At 41.8% G+C, this 25,635-nt stretch overlaps 2 protein-coding genes across 30 annotated transcripts in view; one reads left to right on the forward strand and one right to left on the reverse strand.

Moving 5' to 3' along the window:
* The window catches only part of PPFIBP1 (PPFIA binding protein 1), a 173,431-nt gene that overhangs the window by 61,411 nt on the left and 86,385 nt on the right, over positions 1 to 25,635 (forward strand). The gene's annotated exons all lie outside the window — the stretch shown is intronic.
* Positions 10,935 to 13,736, reverse strand: CB4H12orf71 (chromosome B4 C12orf71 homolog). Its single transcript, XM_045464435.1, has 3 exons — positions 13,567 to 13,736; positions 11,980 to 12,661; positions 10,935 to 11,314 (listed from the first exon to the last, which is right to left on the reverse strand). Exons 2-3 carry the CDS (start codon positions 12,616 to 12,618, stop codon positions 10,967 to 10,969), a joined length of 987 nt encoding a protein of 328 aa, XP_045320391.1. The 5' UTR covers positions 12,619 to 12,661; positions 13,567 to 13,736; the 3' UTR covers positions 10,935 to 10,966.

Genomic DNA, 25,635 nt, shown 5'->3' on the forward strand with positions numbered 1-25,635 from the left:
CCCCCTCTAGTGATCTCTCCCTCTTTTACTAAGTATCTAGGATCTCCTTTACAATCCAAGGGGGATGTGGTTGGGGTTTTAGAACTATTCCTTTAAGCAGAGGCTTCCTTTGTGTGTGAGGTGCAATGGAGTTTGAGGGTAGCTTGAAGCTATTTGCTAAGCCTTAGCAGTCTTTATTCTCAGTTGCTTTGTTTTTTCCCCACCCCGTTAGGAAATTGGCAGTCAGTGACTGATTTTTTTTCCCCTTCTTAATACAGATATGCACGGGTGTAACTTGGAGAGAAAGGAAATGTTTACACATTTTGCAAATAAATAACCAAATCATGTGGAGGGTGTGTGTGTGTGCACATGCATTGGCTCTATAACTGGACAGGTGGTGCTTTTAAGTGCTATGTGTTTGTTTAATTAGAAGAACTTAGCACTTTGGACGGCACTTTAGGCATATAGTTTCAGCAGTTTTTTAAGAAGGAAGAAGGTCCAAGGGAATTTTAGTGGATCTCATTTAGTGGATCTATGGTTTAATATTATGGCATTTTTTGAAATGCATGGTTCTGGCATCAGAATTTCAATTAGCCGAGGCTCTCCATGGCTTAGGGGGCAAGGAAGTGGGAGAAGGGATTTCAGTCCTTCTTAAATCTATTATTTAGCAGTAGCTGGAGGCTTTGTGCATCATAGTCAAAGAAATGAGGTTGCGTCCCCAGGGTGTGTTCCGTGTTCCTGGAATACCCAAATGCTGCCTTCCCCCTGACGAGTCACAGCCCAGAGCTTGTTCAACCTAGAGGAGACTTAAATTAGGGGTGTGGTAATTTACAGCCACTGTAGCAGGACCCATTTAGTCTTTAGGCAAAAAATAATACATGCTGTCTCTTAAGAAATTATGGTAGCTCTCAGAGCTTGAGATAGCTTCAACAACTTGCTATTACCTCAAACTCCGGTATAATCCCTCGCCAATGACGGACTCCTCAGTACCATGCAATAATTATATTTGTCGTCTGTGTTTTAGTTTGTCTTTCAAAACACGAGTTGTCACTGTACCATCAGCTTTTCTTCTTTTTATATTTGTTTTCACTTTATTCCTTACCTTCATGGTAGTCATTATGTGCTTGGTTTTAGGTACGTGGCTATTTGATACTGGGATATTAAGAGATTTTAGAAGAAAAGGTCATCAGCTGTCTTTCTGGGCTATTCTGGGCATTTTGTACTATATTTATTTTGGGTCCAGCTTTTCCTGCCCTTGATTTCTGATTAGCTGTTCCTCCTCCTGGCCGTGGCCTCTCATCTTGCTTGGAAGCTTTTCAATAGGTCTGAACTTGGATGACTGTTTTGTTTAACAAATAAACTTGATGTCAACCTTGGGGGGTAGAGACAGACACAGGATGGAACTCTGTCCATTAATGCTTCTGGTTCTAATGCAAGGAATTCCTGGAGCAGGGAAGCTAGTTTCCAGTACACCAATTTCTAGAAGTTGTTTCCTGCTTGAGGAGATTAGCCTTTACAATGGGAAACGTGAATCCTGGGCATTTGCAAAAGTTTTGGATGATTTGTGAGATTTTATTTTTTCAATGTTTATTTATTTTTGAGAGGCAGAGACAGAGTGTGAGCAGGCAAGGGGCAGAGAGAGAGAGGGAGACAGAATCTTCAGACAGAATCTGAAGCAGGCTCTGGGCTCTGAGCTGTCTGCACAGAGTGTGATGCGGGGCTCGAACTCAGGAGCTGTGAGATCATGACCTGAGCTGAAGTTGGAACCTCAACCGACTGAGCCACCCAGGTGCTCCTGATTTGTAAGATTTAAATGGTCTTACTGTCTGTAAATTTTTAGAAATTAAAGAATGGATTATTTGCTTAGAGAGGTGGGCCTTTTGGTTCTTCGTAGTCTGAATTGGTCTTGACTGAGGTCTGGCACAGAACACCCCTTTTCAGAAGCCTGGCACCCAGAGATGGAGCCTTCTGTGTTGTTGGGAGAGTGAAAAAAAGAAGTATCAAGCAGGAAATAAGTGGCCTTCAAGGAGTAGTGGGCCTTCAGACATAAGACTTGTCCCAAGAAGAGCAGAGCGACAGTCAAAACACCTGTTTGCGTTGACCCACAGTGCCTCCTGGCCTGTTGACCCTTTCTCTTTCCTCCCCTTGTTAGCCAGCACAAGCAGCAACACTTCTCTGTGAGTCTGTGTGGAGTGATTTTAGAGGTATAGAAAATACCGAGTAATTCTAATGGAATGTTGTAGGATTCAGAAAGCGATTTCTGCTTCCTCACTTGGGGGTCCTCCTGGGTCCTCAGAAGGTAGAGCTGAAAAAAATCAACGTGTTATGTGTGCTTGGTTCTTTGCACTCTTTAATACGATACAGTTGATTCTCGTTATTTGTGGTAGTTACATTCTATAAAGTCACCGCAAATACTGAATTAGCAAATACTGAGCCATTGGACCTGGTGGGTATGTAAGTTTAGGTTCCTGTGAGCTTCTGTCACATTTCTCAGTTGATCAATGTATAGTCTTCATCTCTTTAAGGCACCTATTTAATATTGTTGATTCATTAACAATGAACTCGCAATCAACAGTGCTATAACATATGCCTAAACAAAGCTTATCTAACACGTCCGTTTTTCTCTGCAAGGCATGTCACAGCCTCTTTCACTTGGGAACACTAGACAGCACCTCAGCCCTATAAACACTTGTTTGTAGTATGAATGCTGATCTGAAATAAGAAGGGAGAGCATTGCCTTATTCACCTTCAGCTGGGACCGTGTTCACAGGCAACTCAAATTTTTTACTGCTCTGTGCTTGTCCAGGAATGCCCATGAAAACACCACGAGTACTGATTTTGGGTTTACAAATACATTTTCGTTAGTGGGCAAATCCACAATATCTACTGTGTGACATGAGAAAAGTAATCCCAATTATTGTGGCGGGAACCCTTTTCAGTCCAGCTCTACAGAGTGTGTACCAAACCAATCATTTAAGGTAAAAATAAGTTTCAAGTTGGTACTGTGACCACTATCCAGAACACATTTTTAAACAGCCTCTGCTAATATGAAGACTGTTAAGGACAACTTGCCCAATTGGTGATTCCTATTGTTGAACAAGTGACAACACTATAGCCAGGCTTTGAACATGCAGAGAAAAGTGGCAATGGCTTGTGTATCCCCGTGTCCTTGACATGAAAGGTAATAACGGCCAGCACAGAGTGGAACCCCAGTGGGTGAATGAGTACTAAAATGAACGAATGAAGGAAAGAGCGAGGAGAAATCTGCTTGGTATTATCTGACAGTCTACTTCAGGGCACCTTTGGAATCTGATGCATCTTTTCAGCTTAGCTGACTTCTTGCCTCCTGCATTTATTAAATTAACTCATGTAAATGCTTACTAAATGTCAGAGGAAGTAGAGTCTAGGAGCTGGGGTAGCATGGGGGATATTGCAGCTGGGCTGAGAGCGGAATAGGAGTACCGCCAACCATACTGAGAAGACGACTTAAGGGCTAAATCAGCATTTGATTCCTTCTTCCATCTCCCCACGGAGCCTGACTGGCAGTTTCTTTCTTGGCTTTTTTGCTCATATTCCTGCTACCAACTTCTCTCCTCTTCAGTCCCCCTTCCACACTGCTGTTATTAGAAGCCTTTCTAGAACATGATTTAATCATCTCAGTGTCTTGCTTCAGAATTTCATTCTCCTCGTAAGATGCAATTCAAAACTCCTTAGTGATCTGGCTCCATCCCTGCATTTCCAGCTTCTGTCTCTTACCCTTGCACTGAAGGACATCATCCTGTGCTCGGCGGCGGAACTAGACTTTTCACTGTCTCCCACGCATGCCCTTTAGGACTTTTGGCTTTTGCACAGTGTCGTTGCCAATGTTGTCTGCTCCTCCCAGATCTTCCCCTGTGCTGTGTCTGGCAGGATGCCCATCCCCCCTACAAGTACGAGCTCTTTAAGGGAAAGGTCTATCTAATCATCTTTGTGCATAGCCTCTCAGCCTGTAGCATGTTATGTTCCGTAAATGTAGTTGAGTGGGTGAATGAATTTAGACATTGTCTGGAGGATTCGGAAATACGAAGACTTAAAAAAAAATCGTTTTAAGTAAAAAAGAGAGGATAGAATATCAGTTTGTGCTCAGACAAATAGAAAGATGTGACAGTTCTCTTGTTAACTAGCTTTGTCTGATGGGTAAAACTGAGCTTTTCCACTCAGGAAACATCTACACTATACCATGCTCCCTGGCCCCCAATATAAATATCCAGGAACTAGATTTAATTAAAGTAGAAGCTAGTTAAATTTTATATGAGAGGAAACAACGTGCAATTTCAGATATTATCTGTTGCTGTTATTTCCTGCAGATTAACCATTCATTTCACCAAATATTTACCACGGAGCTACTATGTCCAAGAAACAGGGCCAGGGGCTTTGGAGCATGAAAAGAAAAGATAAGCAGAACACAGGGGCTTTTGTCTAGTGGGAGGGAAGGACATGAAAGCTCATTTCTGTAAAACAGGATAAAACGTACACTTATTACAGGTAGTGCTGTGGTAGCACAAAAAAGGGTGAGGTTATTTCTAGCCTGCTCACTTCTATAGAAGAGCTTGAATTTAACGTGAACCTGGAAAGGGTGCACTTGGGAGTAGGTAGGTAGCAGGGCAGAGGAACACGATTAGGGTGGTTCCAAAGAGAGAGGACAGTATAAGCAAAGATGCCGAGGCAAGAAAGTACAGGGGATAAGTACTGCAAGGAGCGGGATGGGTGAGTGCAGAGCATTGTAAGATAAGACTGGAAAAGTACATCAGGATCTTATTTTAGAGGGCTTAATGACAGTTTGCTTGGACTCTGTTCTGTAGGCACAAGGAGCTGTGGCAGAATTTTAACAGGAAGATTTTAAAAAGGAAATATGTGACAGCAGCCAGCAACAGCTAAAATTTGTAAGCAGATATCATGTGCCAGGCGCTTTTTCTAAATCCTCACCACAACACTTTGAGGCTAGTACTAACAGGATCACTTTTGATAGATAAAACGGAAAGCCCGGAGAGGTTAAGTAACTTCCCAGGATCCATAGCCCATAAGAAGTGGACCTGAGATTTGAAGCCAGAAAAATCTTATTTGTGAAAGTGGGTTTTGAACCTGGGATTGAAGAGTAGGACTCAAGGAGTCTCTGAACTTTTCTCAATTATTTGCAGAGTGTTAATACCTATGAATGTGTACCTTTGTTTAAGACAAACATCTCTAGCTTTAATCCTGTAAGTTGGAGTACACCAAATGATGTGAGTAAAGACTGGAGCGGCGCCCCATTTTGCCCTCACGAATCCCCAGTATGTACCATGCATCATATGGTGATGGTGTGCTTACGCTGCTTCTTAGATTGGAAAAAGAACACTCTCGCACTGCTCAAAATAAAAGGAACTGTCAGAAACCATTTGTAAGAATTATTAGTACTATAAAGTGTCAGGCTGTTCCTTGGTTTGTGAAAAACAGAAAATGTCCAACAAGTTTTGTTTTTTGTTTTTTTGAAGGTAAACATGAGCTCTCCAGGCCTTGGAACTTGGGATAACATGAAAGAGAAGAGAGCTAGCTGTCCATTGGGCAAAAATCATTCTTTTAAATTTCAACAAAAGCTAAGGACACAGCTAAGGGTGGCTGTGTCAGTTAAGTGTCCGATTTCAGCTCAGGTCGTGAGCTTGTGAGTTCGAGCCCCACATTGCATCAGGCTCTATGCTGACAGCTTGGAGTCTGGAGCCTGCTTTGGATTCTGTGTCTCCTCTCTCTCTGCCCCTCCCCTGCTCGCTCGCTCTCTCTCTCTCTCTCTCTCTAAATTAAACATTAAAACAAATTTAAATTCCAACAAAAGCTAAATAAACTCTGGAAATCTGAAATGTTTTTGAAAAATGCCTAGATATTAGTCTGTTTTCAACTAGATCAACTAACAATTCAGTTAGTACTCTACTGAATCAATTATTACCACAGTGGTTTCAGTAGAGTACTAACTGAATTGTTGATTACTTTACTGGAGAAAAATTCTCCTTTTCATCCCCATCCCTGTTTGGGGAGAATCTAGGCCCCAAAGACAGATGGTAGTGGGGTTGATGAGAGGGGAGCATAAAAACGACTCTCCAAACCTGTATTAACAATGAATGTGTCCAGTGTTTTCCTTTGTGATGAGTGCATGGGAAAGTTCTATGAGGAAGGAGGGATCTCTTTAGTTTTGGAGATTTGCACTTAAAATAATCTTTATTGATGCAGGTAAGGAAGAATGAAGTTAAATTGTCATTCTGATTTCCTTCTAGACTAAGAGAATTCAGTAATAATGAGATGAATTTTCATTCAACAGCCACAACCTGAATAGATATTTGATGTCTGCCCTCCCATTTGAAAATGCCTCACAAGTATTTCCTGATGAAATACTTCAAGCATATTAGATTGAAATCCAAAGGGCATCAAAACCATGGAATTCCTTGGAAAGGTGGAATAGTAAACAAATTGTTTAGTAAGGGGATTTCTTGATCTAGGTTTATAATCCTTTTGGGAATTCACCCTAAGGCTTTTGTACCCACACGACTCATGACTGGCTCACTCAGTGGTTTGGTGTTATCTGATGAGGATCTTATTTCACTTTTGAAAGCAGGGTGTTGTTCTCTTTGTTGGGGTCTGAGGGGGTAGCAGGAAAAGACGGACTCCATGAAGTGCAACGTAAAGCCTCCCCATCCATCTTGAAATTAGAGAGCCCACTGCATGGAATAGAATTTCTTCTACTTGTCACTCATAATGAAAAGACTTATTTTTGAAGCAGTTTGGTTAAGCCTCCTGCCTAAACAAAATCGTTCTTAACTATTGGGGTACAAACCTTACCAGACAGTCTTGTGAATTCATGTAGAATTTGTTCCATTTTTCCTTTTTTTTGTTAAGAGGATTTGGGCCACTGTTTTTGTAACCAGGTAGATGTAGACCTGTGTGTCCTCTGGAGCCATGAACTTTAACATTCTGTTCTTTAAATCTGGATAAGATGGTTTTGCCCTTGTTTTGCTGGTATGGTACACACACTTTTCTCTCAAGGGGATCTTGCTAAGTAAGAAATTGACATGGGATGATGTATACAATTTTACATTAGTCTATCTGATTCTGTGTGTGGAGGGGGCTGAATACTGTCTACGTTTGCTTGATAAGCTTTCGCTGTATTCTGGCTCATTATGATGTTATAGATTGTAGAATATGAATATTTAAGTTAAACTGAGCTTTATGGGTTTCAAGGTTGAGTAGTTCACTTGAAAGAATTGTTTTCATTTTGAGATAATGGGATCCCAAAACGTATTGGTTAAGTAGATTACCATGTGTCTGATAAGTGCAATCATTCTAGCTTGAGGTTATAGCAAAGATTGTATCTTTGTATGACCACTTCCATTTTGCTCTAGGTCCTTTTGATGTATAAGTGGGCCTCCTAAAGCCCTAGCTCCACGTATGTGACATAAAGCCAATAACCTGGTCACAGTTTGGCATGTAGCCAATAGCTTCACAGCATATTTGACACGATGATGAATGAGGAGGTGTTGAAATATTTCCTGTTTTTAAACACTTGGACTTGGTCTCTGAGATGTTGTATGATAACCCCAAAGAATATTTAGAATTCGAATTCTTTACAAAGAATATTTGTTACAAAAGCTTATAAAATACATTGTTTGAATTTTAGAGAGGTTCATACCTGTCAAGCAGGTTTATAGAACACCAAGAATTAAGCACAAATATGTAAGATGTCTTGCTAGTGAACAGGGCTTCTTGTTCACTGTGGGCAGTCTTTTGAGGTAGCTCATGTTGTTTGAGCTTTTCTTGGAGCTTGACTTAATTACTAGAGAAAGTTAAAATAACAGAGCCCTGATTACGAGTGCCATGATGGTAGGAGAGGTCACCTTTTAGGCGTATCATACATCTAGTCTAAAGCAACATTAGGGCTCCACGTGTATTTGTTGAATTAACATTTCAGATTAATTACTGAATTCCTCTGGTCTTAGATTTCTCAGTCTGTAGGTCACCACTTCTCTTGGCCTTTCACAGATTGCCATTTTCTTCCTGTCTCCCCGCTTTCTACTCTCATTCCTGCTCTTAACCCTGCTTGCCCTAACTTTTTTCTTTAAACTGTTTTCTTTTTTTTTTTTTTTTTTTAATTTTTTTTCAACGTTTATTTATTTTTGGGACAGAGAGAGACAGAGCATGAACAGGGGAGGGGCAGAGAGAGAGGGAGACACAGAATCGGAAACAGGCTCCAGGCTCTGAGCCATCAGCCCAGAGCCCGACACGGGGCTCGAACTCACGGATTGCGAGATCGTGACCTGGTTGAAGTCGGACCCTTAACCGACTGCGCCACCCAGGCGCCCCTTTCTTTTTTTTTTTTTTAATGTTTATTTTTTTGAGAGAGAGACACACATGCACACAGACAGAGATGAGTGGGGGAGGGACTGAGAGAGATAGAGACACAGAATCAGAAGCAGGCTCCAGGCTCCGAGCTGTCAGCACAGAGCCTGACGCGGGGCTCGAACTCACGAACCACAAGATCATGACCTGAGCTGAAGTCAGATGCCTAACTGACAGAGCCACCCAGGTGCCCCAGCTTGCCCTAACTTTTAACTTAAAGAATAGCAACTCTAAGCTGTTATATTTCACTTTTCAAAAAAATTGTATAGGAACAAGTTTAAAGAAATGAGTTATATTCAAATCATCTAAAAAATGTTATTGAGACAGACACTGTATAGTAAAAAGGAACCAAGAAGTTGGTCTGTAGGTAAACTAGTTGGATGAAGAGAGCTGAAAAGTACAAGTCATGGTGTGAGGGTGGCAGGACTGGGGCCCAGCTTAAGGAAGGGCATGGTCAACTGCACCTGCCAGGGTCGTTCTTGGCTATAGTAACCTGAGAGCGGCATCTTTAAGGGCAAATTCCCCAGATAGTGGGGGAACTTGAAAAGGCAATGGGAGACATTCTCCAGGGAATGACGAAGGTAACCCCAGGGTTTTGTGTGTTGGCCCCGATGAAAAGTACAGGTGTCCCTTTGGGGAATGTGGTGAGAATAGATTAAAAGAAGATCTGGAAAGGGCAACACATTGTGAATGCTACTAGATGTGGTGTGTATGCTGCAGTTTGGGAAGGAGGTACACAGGGGGATCTGGAAGGAAGAGAATGAAAATCATGAACAGGTGCGGTAATGGTACCCAAAGTCATGGTGAAGTCAAAGAGCGAGTGGAGGTGGAGCAGCGTGTTTGAGTGAGCTACTCAGATGGGAAGATGTTCTCAGAGAAGTGGATAAAGTGAGGAGTCTGCCTGTGAAGAAACTCAGGATGTGACTGTGAACATGTATTGCTGAGCATATATTGCTATTGTTTGATTTCTTCCCTCCCGTTGTGCTGTCATTCCTTAGGCAATATCATCCCCAGTGTCTCTCACACATGACCAGCCTCAACTGCACACTTTAATGCTACACCAGTTTATCCAGCAGTGTAAAGTCCTCCACCTTATTAACTGTCCGACTCTTGGTTTCGGCTCAGGTCATGATCTCACAGTTCGTGGGTTCAAGCCCTGCGTCGGGCTCTGTGCTGACAGCTTGGAGCCTGCTTGGGATTCTTTCTCTCCCTCTCTCTCTGTCCCTTCCCTGCTTGCTCTCTATCTCTCAAAACCAGTAAATAAACATTAAAAAAAAAAAAATGTCCTCCACCTTAAACTAACCACATTTGTAACTGAAGCAACCTTATATATGAAACCGTTTAAAATCCACCTCTTCACATTTAATTAATTTTTAGTATTCAAAGGGTACTTCATACAGACAAAACTTATCACCCGTAATCTTTTTATAGTCATGTTTGCATGGCTTTATCTCTTAAATAATAAGCTCACTGAGCCCAAGGATTGTTTTTATAAGTTAGAAAAGTACTTGGACCTTCTACGTGCTAAATATTTGTGGAAGGAAGGGAGAAGGAAAAGAAGGAAGGCGAAAAGGGAACTGCAATTGAGGGAAGGGAGGAATTTGAGGGTTCTTGGGTAAATCTGTGAGTGAATAAGGAGGAGGTAGTGGTCCTGGGGAAGCAAATTGATATCAGTAACAGGGAGAGGTCAGGACAAAAGGGTGAGAGGTGAGCACAGCTTTTCTTAAAGAAGTTGAAATTCAGAGGAAAGTTGAATGACAATTGCAAAGCCATTGCAGAAGGTATGGTGGGGAGTGGGCTGGGAGAGGACTTGGTTGAATCAAGATCTGCTAAAACCCATACCTTTTGGTAAGTATTGCTTCTGTGTGGGAAATATTTCAATGAGAATTACTCTTAAGCTCTCATTCTTGGATGTCCCTTGGATTGAGGTTTCTGGGGAGATCCTCTGGAGAATGAATATCAGCAGCTACAGCAAAATTATGTATTAAGTGCTTGCCTTATCTCCTCAGTTCTCACAACAACCCTGTGAGGTACATATTACTATCTTTCTCATCTTATGAGTGAAGCAGGGTAGACCTAGACTGGCTAAGTAGCACTCCCAATTCTCTGATTCCTCCTGAGTGGGCCACTTACTCTAGCCAACACAGCACAGTCTAGAACCAGTCAGGTCCCCGGGGAACATCACACCTGCCATCAGAAATCCTGAAACACGGCCAATTGAAATCTGTTTCCTGAGTGACTCAGTATCCTCTGCCATTTGCTCAAGCCCTTGAAGTTCAACCCAAACCACACTACCATCTTGGGAATCTGATGGGTTATAGTGTTGCCTCCTGAAAATGGGCATTTGGCTTAATATTAAAATAGGTTAAAATATATAAAAATAAAAGAGGGTAAAAATAGAGTAAGGGTGGGGGGCAGAGGAGAGAAAAAGAATGCCTTCAAGTTAGGAAGGGTAATACTACTTAAAATTCACAGAGAATATATCTCAGTCTTCTAGACAACATCTATATGTTCAGCCTGAGTCAACATGGTGAGCTGGAAGAGGAAGACATGACTAATAAGAACATGTGTTGTGTTTATTGGAAAACAATTAACTCGTGGGGATTGTAGAATAGAGGTTATCCGGCGATAGAGGGTGTCCTAATTCGAGGGAATCTTGGGGTTGGATTCTCTTGCCTCTGTGAGAGAGTCTTTTCTTTCGTGCCCGCTGATGGGGGCGCTCAGTGGCCTCCTCCGGGTGTTGTCTCCCGAGAAGTGAGGAGAGGATTTGCTCCCTCAGCCAGTGGAAGACCCACCTCAGGTTCACACAGGAGATGGCCTGTGTGCTGGCATGAGCACCCTCCTTCTCTGGCTTCTCTGGCTTCTCTGGCTGACCTGATGAGACTGAGGAGGTGTCTAGAGTGCTTGTCCTTTGGCTGTGAGTTGCCTGGTTTGTCATCTGCCAAGACAATGAATGAGTTAAAGGCATATAATCTGGACAACAATGGGGCCGATATGTACCCATTCACGGAATTGAAATCCTTCTATCAAAAATAATCCAACTGTAAAGGCAAAGTTTTTTGTTTTTGTTTTTAACATTTATTCATTTTTGAGAGACAGCCCTCACAGGAGAGGGGCAGAGAGAGAGGGAGACACAGAATCTGAAGCAGCCTCTGAGGCTTAGCAGGCTCTGAGCTGTCAGCAGGAGCCCAACTCAGGGCTTGAACCCAGGAATTATGAGATCATGACCTGAACCAAAGTCAGACGCTTAACTGACTGAGCCACCCAGCCCCCCCCCCACCATGTAAATGCAAAGTTTAAATCCTCATTAATAATTAAACACACACATATATTTTGGGTGGTCATCTTTGTTAGTTTTTTTTTTTTTTTTCAACTTTCCTACCCTCTTTTGCCCTTCATTGCTCCTCGGTGTTTCCCCTTCAGTTCCACCCTGACCCCTTTCCTTGCTGTTAGCCTTCTCCCTCCCTCTCCTGGCCTGTCAGACACCAAGGGGGTGTGGCTCTGCTTCAAAGCAGGTAGTAATACTCCATGTGTTCCAAACTGGTACCCCCAACCCCAACCAGGTCTGTTCCCTTTTTGCCTATGGGGCATCTGTGTGCTCACCTCAGTAAGTTCGCGTTCCTGAAGTCTTAGAGGAATCTGTGGAAACTGCATGGTACCTCTGTGTTGGCAGGGGTTGGGCAAGTCTTGGCAAGTATCATGTTCTTGATGACTGACCTGAGCTCTATCTGGAGGGGAGCTGCTGAACAATTGGAAATCTTCCCCCTGAGCAGATTCAGGGAATACAGAGCCATCATCATCATCTTTCTGGTTTTCCAGAAGTTTCTCAAGCTTTTGCACAAGACCGTCCAGTTTGCTGAGAGTCAGTTGTGTGTTCTCTTCAGGGTACTTGTCTACCCACCAATTGACTCCATTTATGTCCCAATTAACTATGGAATCTGAATTGTTAGAACCCACATCAATGTCCCAGGCCAGGGTGATGCTTAGTTTGCAAAACTGCTTTGGGTCGTCCTGAATTTGGTCTTGTCTCCTCAGGAGTCTGCCTGTACTTTCAGTTCTCCATGTCCCTTGGATAGGAGGGACAAAGATTGAAGGACCCTTGGAAGACACGTCTTCACGGGAGATGGTTTTCTCGTAGGAGGTGTCTTCACAGGGGAAATAGCCCACAGAGAGGCTCAGGTTTGATTCAGAGCTGCAGTCTGTAGAGTCAGTTCCATCATTGCTAGAGGATGAGTGTGCCATGGAGTTCAAGGGCTCAAATCTCAGGTGTCACCTCAGGAATCTTCTAAAGAAAGGAAAAAAGAAATAGGTGGGATTAGGGGAGAAGAAGAGGGAAGTTCTGATGGTTGAGCAATAGCATTATTCATTCCTTTTTCTACTTGTGACTATCCCATTCTGGTAGAAGTTCATCCTTTTTTTTGGTCTTCTTTAACGAAGGGCAAAAAAGGCCGCCCTGTCCCTTAAAAAATTTCTTTCTTTGTATAACAACACTTTTTACTAAGCCTTTCCACCTGATACCGCTCATCTTCTGTCTTGCTACAGTTGAAAGAACTTGAATTATAAAAGAAAAAATGATCATTGTATAAAATTTGAAAAACACAGAAAAGCATAAAGGTGAAATTAAATATGCTTATGATCCTACTGTCTAGAGATATTGATAACCATCACTGAAAACATTTTGGTGGACTTCCTTTTCTTTATCTGTACATGTCTGTGTACATGTGTATTTGTACATATGCATACACACATACACATATCTAAATGGATGCCACATCAGCTGTTTAAAGTGAGATTATGTTTTATAGCATACCCTAGAGTAAACATATATATGGCTATTCTGTCATTTTTAACCACTTTCTTATTGATCATTAGGTGATTGTTGTTTTAATAAATAGATCTTCAGTAAACCCTTTTGTCAATAAATCTTTGTGTCTGTCTATATATCTGTGTGGATTTATTGGACCAAAGATCACACACATATTAAAGCTTCCTGATAGTTGATATCAAATTGCTTTCCAGAAAGGTTATAGCCATTGAGATGCCCATCCTCCCACCATCTGTTGGCACTTTTTAGCCCAGTTTTTTTTGTGATGCCCCTGGTAGATAAGTGGGGGTGGAAGAATTACGTGGTCGCACATACGTGCACGCACACACACACACACACACACACACACACACACACACACGTACACACGCTCTGTCATGCCCTCCTCTGGTGGCTGCCCACATGAAAAAGGTGCTGCCAATTCCTGAGCCATAAACTGGGGATGTTAAAAATCCTCAGATCCCAACTGTCATAGGCTACAGGTCCAACTGCCAAAAGTCTGTGTTCTGAGACTGTTGGTTACTATGGCAACACAAGGACCTAAGTTATAGTCAGAAATGTGGAAAGAGAAAAAAAAAAGGGATAGAAATCCACAAGGGCTGTCTCCTTGCTTCCAAACTATTCTGTGCTCATACCATCCTAAGCTGAAGAGGATCCCTCCTGAGGGCAGAAGGACAAAAGTGATGGCGGTTCCTTCCTTCTTGCCATGTGGGTGTGTAAGATGGTTCCTGTCTTAAGGGAGTTGAGAGCCTATTTGGTGAGACGGACATAAACCACCTGTTATAGGACAGAATGGTAAGTGTAGCAACAGGACTTAAAAATAATGTGGGAGAATAAAAGGAGGTGCCTCATGCAGCCAGGGTGAGATTGGGTAGGGGTATCAGGAAAGGACTCCAGGAGGAGATTACTTCTGATCTGAGCATTTATTGGGGAGTAGAAGTTAGTGGGGTTAAAAGGGGTAGGGGTCCAGCGAGAGGGCCTTCCAGAGAGAGGGGACAGCTTGAGCAATGACACCTGGGTGACAAACAGCCAACTGTGTGGGGAGATCAAGTATGATGAGGTAAAGGGGAGTCAGTGAGATCATGGAAGGCCTTCCACCCCTGTTAGGGAACTGGGATTTTTTTTTCCTGTAAGGCTGTACTTAGGATGGTGGTATTCAATTATCACTCATTCTTCCAGGTAATTCAAAATATATTGAAATACTTGGCATGATTAAAACAAAACTTCCAGTGGACTTGGCAGGGTAGATGTTATTGGTTGGCTTTCATGAGAATGGGATCAGTAGGTTTGTACTGGGTTGAGGAGTGAATGAGCAGAAAGGAAGTAAGAACAGTGAATACAGACTATATTTTAGAAATGTCTGACGGGCACCTGGGTCAGTCAGTTAAGCATCTCAGGGTTTGTGAGTTTGAGCCCTGCTTCGGGCTCTGTGCTGACAGCTCAGGGCCTGGACCCTGCTTCAGATTCTGTATCTCCCTCTCTCTCTGCCCCTCCCCTGCTCATGCGATCTCTTTCTTTCTCTTTCTCTCAAAAATAAACATTAAAAAAAAATTTTTTTTTAAGTCTGAGAAAGTAGAAAGGAGGAAGCAGAGTCAGGTTAGTTTCTGCCCCCACTTCCCAAATAAAAAGGGATAAGGAATAAATACAGGGGGAGACTTTTAAAATAAAAGAGATTCGCTGCTACTTTTGGAGAGAGTAAAGATGGGATTCATGGATTGGGCACAGGGGTAGGTTGTTACATCCTCATTGTTATCCCATGAGATTACAAGGAGGAAAGTGAAAGTACATATAGAGAAATTTGTAGGAATGCAATGGTGAGGACCTCCATTTTCTTCTTTGAGTTTCCCAGCTAGGTGTTTGCCTTATTGTAAGATTAAGTCTATATTTTTTAATGCCAGTCTGTTAGCTGGATCTTTGTCCGGTTCTGTTAACTGCCTCCAGTAACATGGGTATCCTGGTCCTTCTGGAATTGGAAGCAGCATCCTTTCTGTTGACCAAGCCCTCTCATCTCCCAGGCTGCTCTTCCCTTAACCACTATTGTGAACTCTTCCCTTTCCAATGGCGTCATGAAGTTGTTTGAGAATTGATCAGATCATAGCTCCACAGTGATCGAGTCTGGTCACTTGGCCCTCACTGCTATAGTGTTCTCAGTGGGTAATTCATAGTTAGAAGTAGTAAATCTTTCATTGTTACCAAATGTGCAATTTGGAGGACAGACGTGCATCATGTAGGATTAAAGGCTCTTGGTTGCATGGACTAAACCAAAAAAAAATTTTCTATGAGCAAACTCATCTTGGCAAATGAGTTATAGCAACCCCAGTCTGATCTAAACTAGGAGGCCATATGATACTGCTTTCAGGTCCGTTCAGTGATTTTCAGGAAGGGAATAGGGTACCTACTCAGAGTTTCCTAGAGGTAAAGCACGTGTGTACTTTGAACAAGTATATTCTTTTTTTTTTTTTTTTTCCAAGTTTGTTTATTTTTGAAAGAGAGCACAAGTGTGGGAGGGGCAGAGAAAGAGGGAGACACAGAATGTGAAGCAGGCGCCAGGCTCTGAGTTGAGCCCGATGCAGGGCTCGAACCCACGAGCTGTGAGATCATGATGTGAGCCGAAGTCGGACACTTAACTGACTGAGCCACCCAAGCACCACTGAACAAGTATGTTGTTATTTTTTTTTTTAATTTTTTTAATGTTTGTTTATTTTTGAGAGGGAGAGAGAAACAGCGCGCGAGTGGGGGAAAGGGCAAGGAGAGAGGGAGACACACAGAATCCGAGCAGGCTCCAGGCTCTGAGCCGTCAGTACAAAGCCCAGTGCAGGGCTCAAACCCTTGAACTGTGAGATCATGACCTGAGCCAAAGTCAGACACTCAACGGACTGAGCCACCCAGGCGCCCCTGAACAAGTATATTCTTAAATTAACACTGATTAGATTCGCTTTTGGTCCATTTTTTTAAAAAATTTCAAGTTTTAAATAGCATTTTAAGAAACCATAAGGTTTTTATACTTGTCAAAAAAGAGTCATGGGTTTAAACACACGTGCACGCACAGGAAAAAAGCCAAGAAACACAGGTCGACTTAAAAGAACCTCAACTCATTGGAATCTATCAGTTGCTTAGGATCTTTTCCAAATATTTTTCTGTCTTTGTTTCCATTTAACAAGATTACATTTAAAGCTTGCTGTGACTCAAGTTTTTCACTGTTGTACTGGCTTAAATTTTAGGTTCTGTTAAAAAGGATTGTTCTAGGCAACTCTGTTTCAGGAGTCGGAGTTGGGGAGAAACTGTATATTCTTACCCAACAGCTGGCAAATGGCCGCGATTCTGATGAGTGGTTGAGGACCTAGATTAAACCCTGGGGGGTGGGGTGGAACCAGAACCTGCAGACTCTCTAGCATTTAATGAGTTTCTACTACATGGTAGGTCCTATTCTAAGCACTTTACAAGTATTTAACTCTCACAGCAACCCTATCAGTTAAGTGCCATTATTTGCTCCATTTTACAGATGAAGGAACCAAGGCATCAGCAATTACATAACTTGCTACACGTTCCAAGATCGTAAACCCTAGAACCTGAATTTAAATGTACACAGTCTGGCTCTAAAGCCAATACTCTTACCCTCTACATACTCTTGTCTCTCAGGGGGATGACCGCCTCTCTCCTCCCTGGAAGATTCTTAGGAGGGTTGATCCAGCCCCAAAGCAAACCCATGTCCTGTTTCTTTGAAAGAAACTATTCTGAGTGGGGCAGTGTGTTCTAAAAGATATGCAAGAGGTGTGTGTGGTACGTGGGACTGGCCCCAAACAATGGCATCCACATTTGGGGTGGGCTAGAAGATTTAAATTAAGTATTCACTTCCTCTTTGGCATAATGAGACCTGGATCCCTGTGCTCTAGCTGTTTATAAAAACTTGTGATTGCCTCTCGGAGCACGGGGAACCTAGGAAAGAATTTGTGAGGAGCTTTCTTTACGTGAAGTTGGAGTGAAGGTAAGGGAATAGCTGAACATGGTACCGTTACCCATGGAAATGGAACACTTTGAAATATATATAAACATTTAGGTGGAAAAAAGTATTTCCCTGCCTAAACCACCAAAATTTAGAGTGATCCTGAAGGTAAAAGAGTTTCAAATGCGGGAAGCCTCAGAGAAAACTTGAAAATTTATTTGTACCATTTTTCTCTCTTGATACACACACACACACACACACACACACACACACACACACACACACGTACGTATGTACATATGTACCGTTGACACTTGAACAATACAGGAGTTAGGTTGCCAACACCCCCCTCCCCACCCCGTTCCCTGAACACAGTTGGAAATCTCAGTATAACTTTAAAAAACAATTTTTTTAATGTTTATTTATTATTGAGAGACAGAGCATGAGCATGGGAAGGGCAAAGAGAGGAGGAGACACAGAATCTGAAACAGGTTCCAGGCTCTGAGCTGTCAGCACAGAGCCCGACGCGGGGCTCGAACTCACAAACTGCGAGATCATAACCTGAGCCGAAGTTGGACGCTTAACCGACTGAGCCACCCAGGTACCCTTCAGTATAACTTTTGATTCCTCAAAGCTCAGATCCTAATAGCCCTAATAGATATTGTATTGTATTGAAAAAAAAAAAAAAATCCATGTGTAAGTAGACCTGTGAGGTTCAAACCCATGTTGTTCAAGGGTCAACCATGTGTGCATATACATATATATGTATTTCATTTTAATATACAACTCAGTGAAAGTCCCTGAAACTCACCTTCTCTCTTGCGCCAGAAAAAAGGGCAGTCACTGTTAATAGCTTGATATATATAATTCTTCCAGATATATTTTTTAAAGCATGATACATATAGGAAGCAATGGCATATCATAACATGTTTAGGATGTTATGATGGGCAGTGTAGTCAATTCTAAATGATAACCTAGCTTTCACCTCTAGTAAGAGATCAGGAGATTATTGGTTGTCATTAACTTGTGTTAATTTCTTTAAAGCCTTAATTTGACTTGCTGGTCTTGCTTCTGTTGGATCACAGTTAATCTTGGTAGTGTAAACTGGCTAATCGTTGCCTTTTCTCCTAAGTAAAATCATCCATGATAAAACCCCCTGAGGTTTTTAAAAATGATAGTATGTCATGAATTTACAATGCTTTAGGCCTGAAGCTAGTGATAATGGTAACTTTAAAAATTGGAGCACTTCCTAAAATCCATTTGGCTTGATAGGATTTGGAACCTAGATATACACAGTAGGAAGTTTCTAATTTAGAAGTTAAGCTACTATTAGGGTTGATTTTGTGTGTTGTCTTGACTGAACCAAAGTAGGTGTGCTGATATTTGATTAAGTATTTTTCTGGGTGTGTTTGTGAAGGAACACAGGAACCAGGCTGGAACACTGGCAGAAAAACCAAGCGGCACTCATAGATCTTGGTGGATCGGAGATTTATTTAACACTGGCGGGCTCAGAGGAGACCGTTTCTCCAAAGATCTGAGCCCTGAGCACAAGTATGGGGGACAATTTATAGTCTGTTACTTCCGCATTCTGCATTAGTAGTAATTTTGTGTACACAGCAAGCAGGGTGGGAAGAAGAACCTGGAAGAGGGGTCTCTAAGCTAGAAACTAGAGTTTATATTAGTCCCGTAGGCCATCTTATGGTGTATAACTTCACTTATTTTCCCAACATTTCTAGAGGAGATTAATATTTGGCAAATTACCCTCTACCTATCTGCCTACCTATTTACAGTTTATTTATTTTGAGAGAGAGTGCACACATACACACACACATAGGGCGAGGGGCAGAGAGAAAAAGAGAATCTCAAGCAGGCTCTGTGCTGTCAGCATAGAGCCTGATGTGGGGCTCGAACCCACATACCATAAGATCATGACCTGAGCTGAAATCAGGAGTCAGAATACTTAACTGACTGAGCCACCCAGGCACCCCAACAAATCTTTTAAAGGCCTGAAGAGAACAAAAAACTAAGTAAGGGAGAATTTGCTCTCTCTGCCTGTCTTTGAACTGGAACTTTGGTCTTCCCCTGCCTTTGGACTCAGACTGGAACTTATACTGTCATCTTCCCTGGTTCTCAGGCCTCTGACCTTGGACTGGAACTAAACCACTGGCTCTCTGGCTTTCAGATGGCACATCTTGGAACTTCTCAGTCTCCATAAATGCATGAGCCAGTTCCTTATAATAAACCTGTGTGTGTGTATGTGTTCATGGACACACATACACACACACACGTATTTTTTAGTGGTCCTGTTTCTCTGGAGAAACTAATATAGCTGCATACTTTTTATCTTTTGAAATTATGAAATATTTTAACAATATGAAAAGTTATCACAGACTAATATAATACACAAGGACATAGCATCGCATCACTTCTGTGATAGTCTTGCCCATAATGCATGGTCTCAGCCTACTAATGAGACAGTATCAGACAAACCCCAATTGTGAGACATTCATCAAAATAGCTGACAAGTGTGAAGGCCATAAAAGACCAGGAAAGACTGAAAAACTGTCAAAGACCACAGAACACTAAGGAGAAATAACTACTAGTGCACATGCTATTGTAGAATAGGAAAAGGACATCAATGGAAAAAGTAAAGTGATTTCAATATCTTCTTTAGTTTAGTTAAATAGTATTGTATTATATCAAGGTTAATCTCCTGGTCTGATCATTGTGCTGGTTGCACAAGATGTTGATATTAGAGGGAGTGGGTTGGAGTGATGTATGGATACTGTGTTTGCAACGTCTCTGTAAGCCTATTATATGGTCAAAATAAAAAGTTTTGAAAGAATATGTAAAAGTCTAGTAAATCATGTAAGAAACACCTATATACTTATCAGTTCAGTCAAGTCTTAACATTTTGCCATATTTGGGTTTTTTTTTTTTGAAGAGAAATAAAACATTCTAGATAAAACTTAAACCCCTTTCTAGTTCTCCCTTTTCCCTTCTACCCCATTTCTCCCCTGATCACTCTCTTGAATTTGATGTTTATTTACCTTATGCATGTTTTAATACCATCTTTTTACATATTTACTATGTTTTATTTTTGGAGACAAAAACCAAGGTAAATTTGAATTTACTTAATACCACAGAAGTGTACACTAAAAAATGGGTGAGATGGTAAATTTTATGTGTATTTTACCACACACACACACACACACACACGCACACACACACACACACACACACAAGTTGGGAGGGGGAAGAAAAAAACCCAGTGTAAGTAGATTACAAGAGATGTTCTTTAGAAAACAGGAAGTCTTGGGGCACCTGGGTGGCTCAGTCGGTTAAGCGGCCGACTTCAGCTCAGGTCACGATCTCGTGGTCCGTGAGTTCGAGCCACGTGTCGGGCTCTAGGCTGATGGCTCAGAGCCTGGAGCCTGCTTCCGATTCTGTGTCTCCCTCTCTCTCTGCCCCTCCCCCGTTCATGCTCTGTCTCTCTCTGTCTCAAAAATAAATAAAACGTTAAAAAAAAAAAAAAAAGCAGGAAGTCTCCTTATTCCCATAGCTTGTTTTATAGGCATTCTTGTATTCTTGTGACAGGGGCATCCTTCTTCCAAACCAAATTCTTAGCTGAAGTATTTAGTGTTTATTTTTGGGGATGGGGAGAGGACGGGTACATACAGTTTCCTATGCTCTACTTGTATGTTTATTCGCAAACAGACAAAACCTTACCAACGCTCATGTACCTTACTAAAGGAGAATGGTGTTTCTGTGTAAAGCCAAGTTAAATGTTCTCAAGCCTCTGTAGCTGCCGCACACTCTGCTGGGTGCTTTCACATGCTCGGTCACTGAATTTTCATGACTGTTTTCTGAGTTGTGTATTTTTGTCCCCATCTTAACTTTTTGTGCAGTTCAGACCACCCAGATCTGCCTTCAGAGCCCAGAGGCCCTCTCGAGCTAGGCTGCTGGGAACTTAGCCTCAGCTGATTATATATTGTGGGTTGATATGCCTAGTGGACAGTGGCAGTAGATGAGCGCTATAGGTCTTCCACATATAAGCATTTAAAAAATTTTTTACTTAATGTTTATTTTTGATAGCGAGAGAATGGGGGAGGGGCAGAGAGAGGGAGACACAGAACTCAAGCAGGCTCCAGGCTCCCAGCTGTCAGCACAGAGCCCGATGCAAGATTCAGACTCCCAAACTGTGAGATCGTGACCTGAGCGAAGTCAGAGCTTAACCAGCTGAGCCACCCAGGCACCCCCATATAAAGCATTTTTAATACACAGGCACAAAAACATCACACAGCCTTCTTTTGTAAGCTCCAGAACTGTGCCATCTGAAAGAGTAGCTACTAGCCACATGTGGCAATTAAAATTGAATTAGTAGTTTGGTTCTTCAGTCATACTAGCCAAATTTCAAGTGCCTAGTGACTGCCCATAACTAGTGGCTAGCTTATCACCGGACAAACTGAACATTCCCGTCATCGCAGAGAAATTCTGTGAGACAGAGCTGCTCTAGAAGGTCCCTATGCTGTGGCTTTTTGTGCATTTGGGTAGCACTCTAAACAAAAAGTTTCACTAGAGGCAGATGGGACAATATTCTAGCATCAGGATTTGGCTTTCTTGTCAGGATCAGGTGACCGTATTTCTTCCAAAACGTCTAGAAACAGGACTAGTGACAGTCTTCAGCGAAGGACACCATTTTAAAAAGGTGTAGACAACTGGGTTGGATAGATTCTCATTCCCACTTAAGTGTAAACAGAATATATCTGTACAATACTTACAGCCCATCATGAATACTGTTTGATCTGTGAAAAATCATTTGTGGCAGCCATTATATTAAACAACGACCCTCTGGTGGAGCAGATAATTGACTTGATTTTCTGTTTACGTGAGGTTTTGATTGGTCATTTGAGAGCTAACTGCCCCAGAGTATAGGTAAAAAAAAAAAAAAAAAAAAAAAAAGTAATCCCCTTTGTATCACAACTGCCTGTGTTGAAGTATTTTGAAAAACGTCAGGCACTGTAACAGCCTGTGTATAGACTGTGTCATTCAGTCCTCATAACGGCCCTTCCTGTAGATATTGCTGATGTTAACCTTATTTTGGATTGGCTTTAATTCCCCAAGGGCCTATGGCCAGACTGTTGCATGATGGAGATGGTTGCTTCTTTATCTCTTAAGTGAGAACTAAATGCAAATTATCCAGTTGCCAAACATATAGGCAGATAGCTTTTCTTATCTTATTTCCTACTGTCAAGGCTTATATCTACTTGAGGCCGAGATTGGCAATGCCTCACGCAACACCAAATATGGGGAAACTATAGTCCTCTCCTAGCTGTTAAAATACTTGCTGTACTGTTCAAAAAATTTTTTTGTTTTTTAATTTAACAGTTGTGTGCCTACCAATTGAGTGCCTGTCAAATTCCAGGCCACTTCTAGCAATAGCAAGTCCATTTTTAACTTGGCTCTGCTTCCTCTACAAAATAGAGATAATGATGCTTTTCTTGCAGAGTTTTGGTATTTATTAGAGATTTTATATGTGGAACGTGTATGGCGAATGGTTTATTTTCATTCCAGAATTAAAGAAAACTGAAACTTGTTCCTCTTTCGTTGGTACTGCCCCCTCTGGAGAAAATGTTTTTATTTTATTTTAAGGTTTCAAACATAGACTCGTGTCCAACCCTGTTTGTGTATCAAAACCATGTGCACTTAATAATTATACTTGTATTTGTGTGGTTATCTGACCACCTCCTGCCCCTGCGCTGGAGCTTCCACAAGAGAAAGGCAAATCTATATGGTTCTCAGGTAGTATCTATGTGCACTAGCTTGGTGCCTGTTCTGTGAGCCCCTCTAGGATGCGGCAGTCATAAAGAACCACCAGAGTTATCATCCTTTCTCAGTGTCTCACTTGGGAACCATACTGGAGACTTTTCGATTTCTAGTACGTTCTCCAGTTGGGGTGGAAATGCTTGGAAGAGCTCTTTTTGGGACTAAGCGGAGATCAGGTGAAATGAATGCCATCCATGCTGTATATTTAGATGGCATGGATACAAACTGTTTGAGGCCAGCGGTTCTTCCTTTGCTATGATTCTCACTTGGGTCCTTTTGGTGGAGAGAATTTTCCACCAGAAATCTTTGGGGTTGGGGATTGGGGGGCGGGAATGTAGACTCCTGAGATGCTTTTAGCTATCTCAGAGGAAACAAGAAACCTCAGAGCCTAGTTGGCATTTTACTACCTTAACTTAAAAAACTAGCAGTAAAATGCTCAAAATGCAAAGATTTTGTTCTAGTTCTCTAGGGCATTGCAAAGGAAGGAGGTGGAGGTGTGAATGAGGTATAGAAATCTCAGGAGATGTGTTCAAGGTTGGTTATCCGTATGGAACCCAAGAGTCCAGAGGTGGAAAGATTAGCATGCAGGTCCCAAACTAACCCAATGGGAGAAAATATGGACAGGAGGTGGCCAATACTATTCTCAGATTCTGGAAGGTCAGAAAGATGGTATGCAGTATCTGGGGAATGAATAAAGAGTAAATGTGAATAGAAGCCGAAAATCTGAATACCTGTTATAGGTGAGCCTAGGATGGGGGCTAGGGAGAGATGCGGGTTGGCTGTCTCTGCATCTCTCTGGCAATTATCATCAGCCGTCACAGAGTTCCCATCAGCAGACACTGCCAGGGGGCCAAAGCTTCTTCTCCTTGCTCCCCCTCCTACCTGTAAGTGCTTTTTACATTTTTGTCCAGCCTTTTCTTAGCACAGATGAAGCTTTCTCTCCACTTCCCTAAAGCTAAATAAAATTAAGCTACAGGAGGTTCTTCACCTCTGGCTCAGGTCTCCTACAGCATCTTTGAATAGAGCTGTTGTGTGTTTGCACAATGGTCTCTATTCAATTATCAGCCACTTGTGCACGGCTCCTTTGGAAGAGAGTTACCCAGCATGCACTTGTTGTGGTGGCCTACCAGCATTAGAACTGGTTAATGAAAATGACATCAGTTAGTGATAACTATAGAAAATGATCAGGCAAGGCACTTCCAGATCTTTTAAAGTTAAAAATACCTATTTTTTTTTAGTGTTTATTTTATTTTTGAGACAGAGACAGAGCATGAACGGGGGAGGGTCAGAGAGAGGGAGACACAGAATCGGAAGCAGGCTCCAGGCTCTGAGCTGTCAGCACGGAGCCCGACACGGGGCTCGAATTCACGGACCGTGAGATCATGACCTGAGCCGAAGTCGGACGCTTAACCGACTGAGCCACCCAGGCGCCCCCAAAATAACTATTTTTAAAACAACACAAGATGATAATGGAAAATTGAAGAAAAAAAGAGGAAATATTTTTTAAAGACTACCAAAAGAAAAATTTTACGGTTAGAGATTAGATCAGCAGTTGCCAGGAGCTGGGGGTGGAGAAATGATGTTTGCTGCAAAGGGATAAGAGGGAGCTCTTTGGGGGTAGAAATGATCTCTAAAGCACTGGGCAATAAAAATGTACTTTAAGCTACAAATGCAAGCCAGTAACTTTTAATTTTCTAATACGCACGCTAAAGGAAAAATGAAACAGGTAAAATTGATTTTATTATATTAATACGTAACTCACTATATGCAAAGTATTATAATTTCACCATATATTAATAAGATCTTTTGCATTTTTTCCCCAAGTCTTTGAAGTCTGGTGTGTATTTTACACTTACCCTACCTCTGATGTTGGATTAGCCACATTTCAAGGGCTCAGGACCCACATATGGCAGCTCTAATGGGCAACACAGTTAAGCATTGTTTTGGTGGTGGTTACGCAAGTGTGTACATCTGTCAAAAATCATCAAATTGTATATTTAAAAAGGGTGACTTTTACTGTATATGAATTATACCTCAACTAAAAAAAATTTTTTTCCTGTCAGCCAGAATGAGCTAATACAGTTTCCTTTTATGAACATCTATTAAAATTATTCTTTTAAAATGAATCTCAGGAATAGAATTGGGCAATTTTTTTAAAAGTTTATTCGTTTATTTTGAGAGAGAGGGCAAGTGGGGCAGAGAGAGAGGGAGAGAAGGAGAATCTCAAGCAGGTCCCACACATTGTGGAGCTTTACATGGGGCTTGAATTCACCAACCGTGAGATCATGACCTCAGCTGAAATCAAGGGTTGGAGGCTTAACTGACTGAGCCACCCAGGCGCCCCTAGAATTTGGCAATTTTTAAAAAATAAAAGTCACACACATACACTAGAACCACCCCAAGGCATGTACTCTTCTCATAGATTTCAGATGTGTGTGTGTGTGCCTGTTTTTCCATTGCAAAGTTTAGTTTAGAAAGAGTGGTGAAAATTTAATTAGATAGTGCTGTGATTTTTAAAAACAGATTTGCATGTGTTTGACAAAATAAAGATGAGCACAAATTGTTTTGAGAAAGACCCAATGCTAATTCTAGGAAAGAACTTGTTGGTTTCCCTTCTGTTTCATAGCTGCTTGGTGGTTTTAAAAACTACATGTCTCTGGACTCC

This window comes from Leopardus geoffroyi, chromosome B4, assembly GCF_018350155.1.
Source record: "Leopardus geoffroyi isolate Oge1 chromosome B4, O.geoffroyi_Oge1_pat1.0, whole genome shotgun sequence".
In the NCBI taxonomy this organism is placed as follows: domain Eukaryota; kingdom Metazoa; phylum Chordata; class Mammalia; order Carnivora; family Felidae; genus Leopardus; species Leopardus geoffroyi.

Coding starts and splice junctions, on each gene's coding strand:
- CB4H12orf71 (XM_045464435.1), bottom strand. CDS start 12,618: ATGGCACACTCATCCTCTAGCAATGATGGAACTGACTCTACAGACTGC. Junction 11,315..11,979: donor AGGAACGCGAACTTACTGAG/GTGAGCACACAG, acceptor TTGTCTTGGCAG/ATGACAAACCAGGCAACTCA.